The sequence below is a fragment of the Tupaia chinensis genome, unplaced genomic scaffold (genome assembly GCF_000334495.1).
Source record: "Tupaia chinensis unplaced genomic scaffold, TupChi_1.0 Scaffold000234_1, whole genome shotgun sequence".
NCBI lineage: Eukaryota > Metazoa > Chordata > Mammalia > Scandentia > Tupaiidae > Tupaia > Tupaia belangeri.
This window is the reverse complement of record NW_006159712.1, coordinates 1,447,970-1,460,366: the sequence shown is the minus strand read 5'-3', so window position 1 is coordinate 1,460,366 and position 12,397 is coordinate 1,447,970. Positions and strand designations below refer to the sequence as shown.

Sequence of the window (12,397 nt, the reverse complement as noted above, 5' to 3'; positions counted from 1 at the left end):
TATTCAGGTTTAGTAGTAATTTGCAAGAACAGCAACAACAAAACTCCGGGGATTCTATTGACTCAAAGCTTGGTATGAATAAATGCCATTGTTAAAAACTCACAGTATTAGACTAAGTTGAGTGTCTGCTTTAGTCCAATTACTAGGTCCGTGACATAGTGCAAATGATATCACACCTCTGCATGAATTTCCTCATCTGCAAATGAGGTGGTTAGAGGTCTTCCCAAGAACCTTCCTGCTATAAAACAAGGTTGCAAAGAGCAAAAATCACACCATATTTACTTCTCTATCCCCACAATGTGGCATGACCCAGTATGTGAAAGGAGTTCGAGAAAACCTTTGTCAAGTGAATGGATAGGTGAAGACTAAATGATGTAAGACAGTGAACATACATGTCTCATATGGACCTAAAAGCAAAACACAAATCAATAGGAACATAGGTATTAGTCTCAATGTGAGACTTCCAAGTTGCCCAGAAAGGAGCAGATGAGCACGAGTGAGTGCGTTCACGATCACTGAAACAATTCACTCAGTGCTGGTGATGGGGATGCACTACAGGAAATGGATTGGTGCCTGGGTGGCAAGCATGTGGCCTTTCCAGTCCCTTACAAGTGGCCTTAAGTCTCCTGGTTAAGTTTTCTTACTAGTTGTGACTTACAGTGAGATACAGCTTAGCTTGCCATCCTCACTCTGAATCCAGACTGGGAACATCTGCCCCTCCGAGACCCCTCTAAGTCTTGTTTCCACTTCTTTTTTAAAGAGTGAAGCAAAACACCCATAGGTGTGACTGGTTCAGTCGGAGTCTCTCTAGCCCACAGATGAAGGTGTCATTTCAAGGGAAATGTTCAAACCACTTCCCGACCAGAGCCTAGTGCCTCTGTCTCTACTATTAGAGCTGCATCCCTAGCCTCTGAATAGCTTGGTCCTTAATATACCCCTGCAACTTGGTCATACACTTCAAACTTTTTGCATTATAATGAAATGGAGAGAACCATGATGCATGTATTTAACACAAAATTAATTATATGCATTTAGTAGTGACAAAGAGGGAAGTAATTGAAACAAAGATTCCACCCTTTTTTTAAAGGATTTTTTAATTTGGCAGAAGGCACATACACTTGCCAGAGAAAGACAGAGAGAAGGAAAATGAGAAAGCACTCCTCATGGAGGATGGCCATGCCACAATCCCTTCTCCTTCATTTCTCCTTTCGAGATTTTTGAGCATGCCACACACATAAACACCTACATGGTTTTCAAGCCCCTGAGTTGAGATTTGAATTGTGCAGTCTACCATGTGGGATCCAGCTGTCTTAACCACCACACCACTAGCTGGCCCACTATTGTTTATTCTACTCAGGGAATGTATACCTCAGAGTGAGAAATGAGGGGGTAGGGGTGAGAATCTTCTGTTCTATATGGGCTTTTTTCTTAATTCCAGAGTTCTCAAGGTGTGAATGACATTTGAATAGATTTTCCAAGTTTGTTTTAAGTGTTGTATTCCTCCTTCTCTGATTTGGGGTGTACCTCAGTATCAATGAATGATCTGAGAGAGGCTCTGAAGAGGAGGATCCTGAGAGATGGTGAGAAAGGGGGCCCTACCAAACCTCTAGAGAAGACAAAGAAGCATGGAATTTTGAAGATAAGCATTGACCCTGGGCATCACCAGGAACGGGGTAGACCAGTTGGCCCCGTAGCCATTGGGAAAAGTATAGAACATCCCAGATTTCAATGTGCTAGACTGGCCAGAGCTTACCAAAAACCGAGCCCCATCAATGTGGTACTTCTTCACTGCCTTTTCGCAGTCCTTGAAGTTCAGCTGCAAAGCGAAGGGGAAGGTACAGTCAGTGACAGGCAGGCTCAGGCTGTTGGTCCCTCCTTGCCTGACCCAGAAGCTTAGCAATTTGCGGTACTTCTGGCTAGCCAGACTACTGTGCCCCACCCTTTCTAACAGAGGGGCCGCAGCCCTGATCCCTGCTCTCCCTACCCCTTTGAAGTGCCTGAATAGAGACATTGCCTTGCTCAAAGGCTTTGGGGCCAACCCGTCTGGAAAGACATTGCCTTCAAGGTATGGGAGGCTGGCTATCAGCTCTTCAGGGAAGGAGAGAGGGGCCAAAAGAGGAACAAAAGTGCCATCTATTGTCTCACGGCCCAAAGGCAACCTCTGCCAACATCGTGATGGCCTTTCTAAGGATCCTTGTCTGGCATGGTTCTACATATAACAGAAGGTATAATTTATATTCGATCTTGTTATCCTGACTTTCTTCTCTTAAAATACCCAAAACAATATGAGCACTGCCTAGTGTTACTGAAAACTTATTTTAAATATTATTTCAGTGGCTGCAACATTACTCAATCACTTCCTTACTGGTGAACATTTAGGTTGTTTGCCAAACTGCTGTCCCAGTAATGATAATAGAAACTGTTAACAGCCAGTGAATGCTTCCTATAGGGCAGGCACTGTTCCCAGTATTTTAACCAACACTCGGGTCATTTAGTCCTCACAGTTTGCAGGGAATGAAAGTCACAGAGTCAGATAATGTGCGTGGGTTGTAGGTGGCAGGTGACAATCAGACTTGGGAACAAGTCTTAATGTCCCTGTCAAGAATGTTTCCTTTTTAATAACAGCATTATTTACATACAGAGAATAAATTAAACAAATGCAAATACAGCTTGTTATACCATCCACATAAAATTCTAGAACATCACAAATATTGTTTTGCATGATTTTCTTTCTCCCTATTTATGATAAATTGTTTAATAAGATTCTCTAAATAAAGTTATAGAATCCACAGGAATGAGCACTTTTTTTGTTTGTTTGCTTAGGTTGCCATAGGGTATGTGAATTCTCTGTAGAGAGAAAGTGAGAGATCATCTCCTAGGGGAATGGGTTTGCTGCAATCTCTTCTCCTCCACTCTCTTCTCGGGATCTTGGGCACACACACACATGTGCCTGGCATGAGTTTGAAGCCACTGAGTCCAGGGCTTGTACTGTTGTTGACTAGGTGGGAGTCCAGCAACGTAACGATTATACTGTCTTCTGGTAGCACCTGGTGTGATTTTCAAGCCACCAGGTCCAGGACTTGAACCATAGTGAGCCATGTGGGAGTCCAACACTTTAACCACTATGTCACCTGCTGGCCCCAGGAATGAGCACTTTTAGAGTCTGGCTATTTTCCTAAAACAATCAACTACCTACCATATGATGTACTTAACAACATACTTCATTTGCTATACCTCTGGGTTGACGTTTGGGTCTGGAGCATTTAAGGTTGAACTGAGTTCAGAAAGGACCCCAGGCTCTCCCCACCAGTATGGGCCACACAGTTTGTGGCAGTATTCTTTGGGAGCAAATTTACCATCTTCTCATGTTATGAACAACATGTTTGAAAAGTGTGTACAACTATAACCTTTTGGTTGGAAGGGTGGAATGAATGTCACACCCAGAAAGCTGGTTTAGAGGTCAGTGTTGAGAGCCCTTAGCCCCTGCGGAACCCTGGCGCCCCTTTCATTATGTGCAGCGGGGTGTGAGCAGTTCTTGGAATAATTAACTGCCTGAAAGCCATCATCTTCATTGTTATCATTATCAGATCGATCTCTGAGTTTTCAAAGTGCTGACTCTGACTCTAGATCTACGGATGGCTCTGGAGATTGGGATGTAGATATTTGATCCTGATTCAGTAAGATATGGGCGTGCTGGCCTAGAATCTGTATTTTTACTGAGCACTTTAAATGATTTTATGACAACCATTAGAGCAGGTCCCTGGCTTTGTAGATGGGACAGCTGAGGCCCAGAGAGGGAAAGAAACAAACCCAACGTCACACAGAGAGTTGGGAGAGCAGCCGTAACAAGAGCATGTGGCCCTGAGCCAGCGCCTGTCCACTGCACTTCCCAGGATATGCTCTGCCAAGTCAAAAGGAATCAGAGGGGTTAGAGAAATGCCAATGGCATCTCAGTCCTCAGGAGTTTCCATTCCAGAGGTGAGACACACGTGTCTGAGGCAGTAGGACCTGAAGGCTAGCCAGTCTGCGTGGGCATCCCCAGGGGCTAGTGGATTGGACAGGAAAAGGGAAGATCAAACATTATTTAGGCCTCCCACCCCCGTATGCGGAATGCCTGTGTATGTTGTTTCCTCGAATCCTCAAAACGACCCCATTTGCTTAGTTACTAGGCGTATCTCTAGGTTATTGATAAGGAAGTTGAGGCACAAGAGGAGAAATAACTAAGAGAAGTTCACCAAGGGAGCCAATGGCAGAGCTAGGATTCAAACTAAGGTGTGTCTGCCTCCAGAGCTGGTGTGGAGGAGTCTCCAGGGTGTCCTGACCCCTCTGCTTCAGCAGAAAGTACACCTGTTGATCAGTCCATTAAATGGCATACTTGATTGCTAAAATCCACCCCCAAATGACTCCATGACCAGTTCACTTTATATTTTCTCTATGGGGGACTGAGGTGCTCAGGATCTGAAGAGTCCCTATTGGAGTCTGTAGGACTCTGGGACTTCTAGGGCCGCAGACTCCACGTTCCTGCCCTCGGTCCTTTTATGCTGCAAGGGGGAACTTGTCTCAGCACTGTGGCTTTGTCCTGGGGTCTAGGCTCTCTAAGAAAAAAGTCTCCTTGCCCTCAACTCAGCCAGAGAGAGTTTCCTGAGCCATCCCTGCCCGATGTGGTGCATCTCCCCATACTGATGGGAACTTCACCCCAGCTTCTCCGTTTCTCAGCTGGGTCGTGCAATTCTCATGCTCCACTTGAAGATGAGGCCTGTCTTTGCCTCTCAGCCTGTCTCCAGGCTTTCCCTTCATAATTCACAGCTCCTTTCTCCTTTCATTATTGAAGTCACACCCTACTTTATTCTGTCTGGGCAAATCTCACCTTGTTGCCGTAATTCATTCTACATGTAAGAAAAGTATTTAAAAACATTCTTCAGAAGTCAGTCATGCAGTGAGCTTTGCACCCACAATGCTGAAAGCTAAGGTTATTATGACCTTGTGGAGAGAAAATTACAGAAATGAAATACACAAAAAGCAGCAAATAACAGGATCTGTGGGCCGTGCCCCTCTGGTACCACACCCGGCCCAGCACAGCCACGTTTCAGAATCGCGACTGTAAACCCCGTGGTCCTGAGTAGGTCCCAGGTCTTGGGTTTCTCCACGTGTCTCAGAGAGCCTGCTCCACTCCCTTGAATCTTATTTCCCCCCAGGAATATTAACGAGCCGAACTCCATGGTTTCTACGGTCTTAGCTCTACAAACTCATCATAATGGCAATCTGGAGTAGTCGCTGAATTTGACAACAACCTCCAAAGATGGGAGTGTTAGCACAAACGTCCCTCACATGTCACCTCATCTACTGGATCCAGAGGGTCCCTAACCAAGTTATGTGGCTTTAGATCTGGCCTGGCCACACCACCAGCCAATTAGCCCAGATCCTTGATCATCTCCTCCAAGCCTAATAGACAGGACTCTGGTCTCTGCTTTGCCACAGCCTGGTCTTTGACTCTGCCTGGCTAAGCCTCTCCTTTCTGGGACCTCAGTGTCCCTAGTTATCAACTGAGCCTCATCAAAGTTTTCTGGCCTTCCTCACAAGACTCTCATGCCCCAGTGGAACTCTGTCCTCTGTCAATCCTGGAGGACCCCTCTTCCAGGGTCATGGGCAATGCATGCCCATGGCCCTATGAGGCATTATTCATCACAGCCCTCTATCCCTCCCCGCCGCCTGCCTGTTCTCTCTTTTACCCCAGCACTCATGTCTCCTTTTCTCATAGGTAGCCTTCATTTCAGTGGTTACAGCAGTTCTCTGCATCTCAGAGCATGGACTTTGAAACCAGAAGGGTGCGACTCGAATCCTGCATCTACGGCCTGTAGTCTCTGGGGCTTTGGGGCATTTAACCTCCCTGAGCTACTTCTGTGGCTGAGCCCAGGGAATATCATTGACCTCATAAGACAGTAGGGAGCATTCAAGGGGCAGTGCCCATGGAGCACTATGGAGCACCAGATTCGGACCCTGGCATTTAGTAGGTACGGACTCATTTGAGGCCTCTGTGGCCCACCTTTCACACCAGAATGCACTTTCAAGAACATTCAGGGTCTACATGGCATTCACTCAACCAGGAAAGCTGCTGTGGAGTTGGTAGTTCCATTGCTATCTTTCATGCCTTTCACATTGTCAGAATTTCATCTCCAAGACAGCCTCTGTCCAGCCCACTGAGGGTACTATCAGCCCCACCACTACCAAAGAGTAAGGCTCACCTTTTTGAAATAGTTGGCAAGGCCGTCGGTGTCCCAGGCTAGGACATCTGAGCGAAAGGGTACATTCCTCAGCGCCATGGCTGCTCTCCCCGAGGAAGCTCACGGACTGAGCCCGGGTGATGCACCCATGGACTGAGAACCCCAAATCCAGGGCTTGGAGGTGTCCTTGGGTCTTTCAACTGCCAGCAGCCCCCTGAAGCACGCTTATTGGAGCAGATGTCTTTTCTGCTGTAACCAGATCCCAGAAAGCAACGGCTTCCTCTGCTAACAAATATGGTCTCTTCTCAGAAAACGACTCAGCTAGTTTCCTTTACCACTTCCTCTGCTGGGTTCTAAATAAGTAAACAAGGAAGCCCAGTTCTGAGGGTTTGAGATACGGAGAGAGAGACAGGGCTGGCAATTCCCCACTAGTTAGGGTAACCAGCCCAGTGGGAGGGGCAATGAAGAGGACTTAAATTCTAATGTTGAGTACAAGTAGTTTTTTCGTTAAAACTCCTGGCATTGATACGTCTACACCACATCGCTGCTCAGTTGAGTCTTTGCAAATGAAAACCTATTTTGGTAGTCAATCTGAAATATAGACAATTTCCCACATCAGCGATCTGCTGAGGGAAAGACCATGGCTGTTGAGTGCTTTCCACCCACCTTTCCTCTTAACCCATTGGTCCCTACCAAAAGTTAGGATTGGCCCTGTAGCACAGTGGGCAAAGGAGCCAGATCCCAGATTGCCCACTGTGGTTCAAATTCTGCCCCAGGGTCTTGAAAAACATGCTGAATATTTGCATGTACATGCCTGAAGTTCCCACAGGATGGAGAAATGGAAGAGAAGACATCACAGCATGACCACATCCCACTGGGGATTCTGTCTCTGTCTCTGTCTCTCTCTCATGTGCCCTCTGGCACTTAAAAAAAAGTTGAGACTCCTTCAGCTGCCTCTTTATAGCTTCTTTATAGTTTTTATGAGAGGCTCCTCGGTTAGTGAGTGAGTCAGGCACCTAGAGCTGAGCAAGTTGCAGACCTGGGCTTGATTTCTGATGTAACAATTTCCATGCTGTGCATCTTGGGCAAAGATTTAAGATCTCGGAATTTCAGTTCCCATATCTGTAAAATAGGAAAACAGAGGAATTGCCTTGTCTACATATATATACAAGATAAAGGGGAAATATAAAAAAAATTCAGTGATTGCTATTGATGGTGCCATATATTCTATTCCTTACATTTCTACCATGTATTTTAATTACTATTGTTTCTGCTATACATTTTATTCACTATTGATTTCACTATATAGTCTAGCCAAAGTGCCCATTTCCTGGAGACAGGAGATGGAAATTACATATTTTCTGAGCTGATCTCAGACTCTGTGTACAGTTTCCATTCCAGAGGTGAGACACACGTGTCTGAGGCAGTAGGACCTGAAGGCTAGCCAGTCTGCGTGGGCATCCCCAGGGGCTAGTGGATTGGACAGGAAAAGGGAAGATCAAACATTATTTAGGCCTCCCACCCCCGTATGCGGAATGCCTGTGTATGTTGTTTCCTCGAATCCTCAAAACGACCCCATTTGCTTAGTTACTAGGCGTATCTCTAGGTTATTGATAAGGAAGTTGAGGCACAAGAGGAGAAATAACTAAGAGAAGTTCACCAAGGGAGCCAATGGCAGAGCTAGGATTCAAACTAAGGTGTGTCTGCCTCCAGAGCTGGTGTGGAGGAGTCTCCAGGGTGTCCTGACCCCTCTGCTTCAGCAGAAAGTACACCTGTTGATCAGTCCATTAAATGGCATACTTGATTGCTAAAATCCACCCCCAAATGACTCCATGACCAGTTCACTTTATATTTTCTCTATGGGGGACTGAGGTGCTCAGGATCTGAAGAGTCCCTATTGGAGTCTGTAGGACTCTGGGACTTCTAGGGCCGCAGACTCCACGTTCCTGCCCTCGGTCCTTTTATGCTGCAAGGGGGAACTTGTCTCAGCACTGTGGCTTTGTCCTGGGGTCTAGGCTCTCTAAGAAAAAAGTCTCCTTGCCCTCAACTCAGCCAGAGAGAGTTTCCTGAGCCATCCCTGCCCGATGTGGTGCATCTCCCCATACTGATGGGAACTTCACCCCAGCTTCTCCGTTTCTCAGCTGGGTCGTGCAATTCTCATGCTCCACTTGAAGATGAGGCCTGTCTTTGCCTCTCAGCCTGTCTCCAGGCTTTCCCTTCATAATTCACAGCTCCTTTCTCCTTTCATTATTGAAGTCACACCCTACTTTATTCTGTCTGGGCAAATCTCACCTTGTTGCCGTAATTCATTCTACATGTAAGAAAAGTATTTAAAAACATTCTTCAGAAGTCAGTCATGCAGTGAGCTTTGCACCCACAATGCTGAAAGCTAAGGTTATTATGACCTTGTGGAGAGAAAATTACAGAAATGAAATACACAAAAAGCAGCAAATAACAGGATCTGTGGGCCGTGCCCCTCTGGTACCACACCCGGCCCAGCACAGCCACGTTTCAGAATCGCGACTGTAAACCCCGTGGTCCTGAGTAGGTCCCAGGTCTTGGGTTTCTCCACGTGTCTCAGAGAGCCTGCTCCACTCCCTTGAATCTTATTTCCCCCCAGGAATATTAACGAGCCGAACTCCATGGTTTCTACGGTCTTAGCTCTACAAACTCATCATAATGGCAATCTGGAGTAGTCGCTGAATTTGACAACAACCTCCAAAGATGGGAGTGTTAGCACAAACGTCCCTCACATGTCACCTCATCTACTGGATCCAGAGGGTCCCTAACCAAGTTATGTGGCTTTAGATCTGGCCTGGCCACACCACCAGCCAATTAGCCCAGATCCTTGATCATCTCCTCCAAGCCTAATAGACAGGACTCTGGTCTCTGCTTTGCCACAGCCTGGTCTTTGACTCTGCCTGGCTAAGCCTCTCCTTTCTGGGACCTCAGTGTCCCTAGTTATCAACTGAGCCTCATCAAAGTTTTCTGGCCTTCCTCACAAGACTCTCATGCCCCAGTGGAACTCTGTCCTCTGTCAATCCTGGAGGACCCCTCTTCCAGGGTCATGGGCAATGCATGCCCATGGCCCTATGAGGCATTATTCATCACAGCCCTCTATCCCTCCCCGCCGCCTGCCTGTTCTCTCTTTTACCCCAGCACTCATGTCTCCTTTTCTCATAGGTAGCCTTCATTTCAGTGGTTACAGCAGTTCTCTGCATCTCAGAGCATGGACTTTGAAACCAGAAGGGTGCGACTCGAATCCTGCATCTACGGCCTGTAGTCTCTGGGGCTTTGGGGCATTTAACCTCCCTGAGCTACTTCTGTGGCTGAGCCCAGGGAATATCATTGACCTCATAAGACAGTAGGGAGCATTCAAGGGGCAGTGCCCATGGAGCACTATGGAGCACCAGATTCGGACCCTGGCATTTAGTAGGTACGGACTCATTTGAGGCCTCTGTGGCCCACCTTTCACACCAGAATGCACTTTCAAGAACATTCAGGGTCTACATGGCATTCACTCAACCAGGAAAGCTGCTGTGGAGTTGGTAGTTCCATTGCTATCTTTCATGCCTTTCACATTGTCAGAATTTCATCTCCAAGACAGCCTCTGTCCAGCCCACTGAGGGTACTATCAGCCCCACCACTACCAAAGAGTAAGGCTCACCTTTTTGAAATAGTTGGCAAGGCCGTCGGTGTCCCAGGCTAGGACATCTGAGCGAAAGGGTACATTCCTCAGCGCCATGGCTGCTCTCCCCGAGGAAGCTCACGGACTGAGCCCGGGTGATGCACCCATGGACTGAGAACCCCAAATCCAGGGCTTGGAGGTGTCCTTGGGTCTTTCAACTGCCAGCAGCCCCCTGAAGCACGCTTATTGGAGCAGATGTCTTTTCTGCTGTAACCAGATCCCAGAAAGCAACGGCTTCCTCTGCTAACAAATATGGTCTCTTCTCAGAAAACGACTCAGCTAGTTTCCTTTACCACTTCCTCTGCTGGGTTCTAAATAAGTAAACAAGGAAGCCCAGTTCTGAGGGTTTGAGATACGGAGAGAGAGACAGGGCTGGCAATTCCCCACTAGTTAGGGTAACCAGCCCAGTGGGAGGGGCAATGAAGAGGACTTAAATTCTAATGTTGAGTACAAGTAGTTTTTTCGTTAAAACTCCTGGCATTGATACGTCTACACCACATCGCTGCTCAGTTGAGTCTTTGCAAATGAAAACCTATTTTGGTAGTCAATCTGAAATATAGACAATTTCCCACATCAGCGATCTGCTGAGGGAAAGACCATGGCTGTTGAGTGCTTTCCACCCACCTTTCCTCTTAACCCATTGGTCCCTACCAAAAGTTAGGATTGGCCCTGTAGCACAGTGGGCAAAGGAGCCAGATCCCAGATTGCCCACTGTGGTTCAAATTCTGCCCCAGGGTCTTGAAAAACATGCTGAATATTTGCATGTACATGCCTGAAGTTCCCACAGGATGGAGAAATGGAAGAGAAGACATCACAGCATGACCACATCCCACTGGGGATTCTGTCTCTGTCTCTGTCTCTCTCTCATGTGCCCTCTGGCACTTAAAAAAAAGTTGAGACTCCTTCAGCTGCCTCTTTATAGCTTCTTTATAGTTTTTATGAGAGGCTCCTCGGTTAGTGAGTGAGTCAGGCACCTAGAGCTGAGCAAGTTGCAGACCTGGGCTTGATTTCTGATGTAACAATTTCCATGCTGTGCATCTTGGGCAAAGATTTAAGATCTCGGAATTTCAGTTCCCATATCTGTAAAATAGGAAAACAGAGGAATTGCCTTGTCTACATATATATACAAGATAAAGGGGAAATATAAAAAAAATTCAGTGATTGCTATTGATGGTGCCATATATTCTATTCCTTACATTTCTACCATGTATTTTAATTACTATTGTTTCTGCTATACATTTTATTCACTATTGATTTCACTATATAGTCTAGCCAAAGTGCCCATTTCCTGGAGACAGGAGATGGAAATTACATATTTTCTGAGCTGATCTCAGACTCTGTGTACTTCTCAGAAACTGAGCAACTTGTTGGTAGAGGGTGAGTCCATTGTCTAAAAGCAAATATGAGGAACTTCAAAAAGATCATGGAAAATGGAACTAAAGTACAAATTTATCTTGGTGCTAAAATTCTTGAAATTCATGCATAGTTTTTTCATAAAATGCATTTTTCATGAACATTTTGTGCAATATGGCAGCCTCTGAACACAAGTTAGCTACTTAATCTAATAGTCTACATAGGCATGCGTGCGCATGCACACAGCTGTCATTCTGACATTTGAGGAAAGAACCGAGCTCTGTGTCCCTTATGATGTGATGGTCTGTTGGTCTTTGAGTTGTTAGCTTTGGTCACCCATGGTTTGCCTCTTAGAAATAATCTAAGGATCTCAATTGTCACTATACCTGTCTCATTAATTAGTTGTGAGCTTAAATGAGAATGCCTTTAGCCCACCTGGAAAGTAGTCTATAAACATGAGCTGGTGCTAACTTCTCCTTGAAGGGTGCTAGGGGTATCAGTGGAGGTGCCCAAGCTAGGAGGTCCTCATAGGAACCTGGACCTAAGAGCTCTCAACAACTGATCATCTTTATAAAGCACAGCCTTACTATTCAAAACCTCTACCACTAGTGAAAGACGTCATTTTTGTCTTTAAAATCATCAGTGTAGCAGCAAATTATAAGCCATTTGAGAAGAGAGGGAGAAAGACACAACTTCCAAGTGGGGCAATTAAAGAATGGAGAACACAAGAGGACATTCTGGACCTCAATCATTCTCATTCTCAAAATGCATGGCACCTGTGGAAGGGAATGCCAAATCATCCTCAAAGGTGGAAGCAATATATAGTTTTAAAATGATGCTCACTCCTGCAGAAAAGCAGACATTGGAATGAAGGTATAGCTAAATACTAGGCTCTTTCTGAAGAATTACCCAAGAAAAGTAGCCAAGAAGGACAGCTCTTAGAGCTCATTTGGAAGACAGAGCAGGTAAAAAACCTGGATGACGATAGGAATAGTGATGCTTTGCCTTGAGCCATTCCTTTGTGCTAGGGACTGTGCTAAGAATTTTCTTGTTGGTGCAACTATTACTCCTATCTTATGTAAGAGGCTCAGAGAGGTGAACCTACTTGCTCCTTTGCACCCAGCAAGCAGGTTGT

General features: G+C 46.0%; 1 protein-coding gene and 1 long non-coding RNA gene across 4 annotated transcripts in view; one reads left to right on the top strand and one right to left on the bottom strand.

Annotated features, from left to right (window-relative positions):
- Positions 1-10,229, bottom strand: part of LCP2 (lymphocyte cytosolic protein 2) — a 50,769-nt gene extending 40,540 nt beyond the window's left edge. For 2 of the 3 annotated variants that reach the window (XM_014587765.2, XM_006148358.3), the window contains exons 1-2: positions 6,243-6,582; positions 1,754-1,816 (exon numbers count right to left, since the gene is read on the bottom strand). In XM_014587765.2, the coding sequence (XP_014443251.1) occupies positions 1,754-1,816; positions 6,243-6,320 (141 nt within the window). In that variant the 5' untranslated portion in view covers positions 6,321-6,582. Of the gene's footprint in view, positions 1-1,753; positions 1,817-6,242; positions 6,583-9,888 lie in introns of those variants that run through there. The other variant, XM_014587764.2, reaches the window with a different exon arrangement.
- Positions 1-12,397, top strand: part of LOC102500818 (uncharacterized) — a 42,204-nt gene that overhangs the window by 19,393 nt on the left and 10,414 nt on the right. The window lies entirely within an intron of this gene.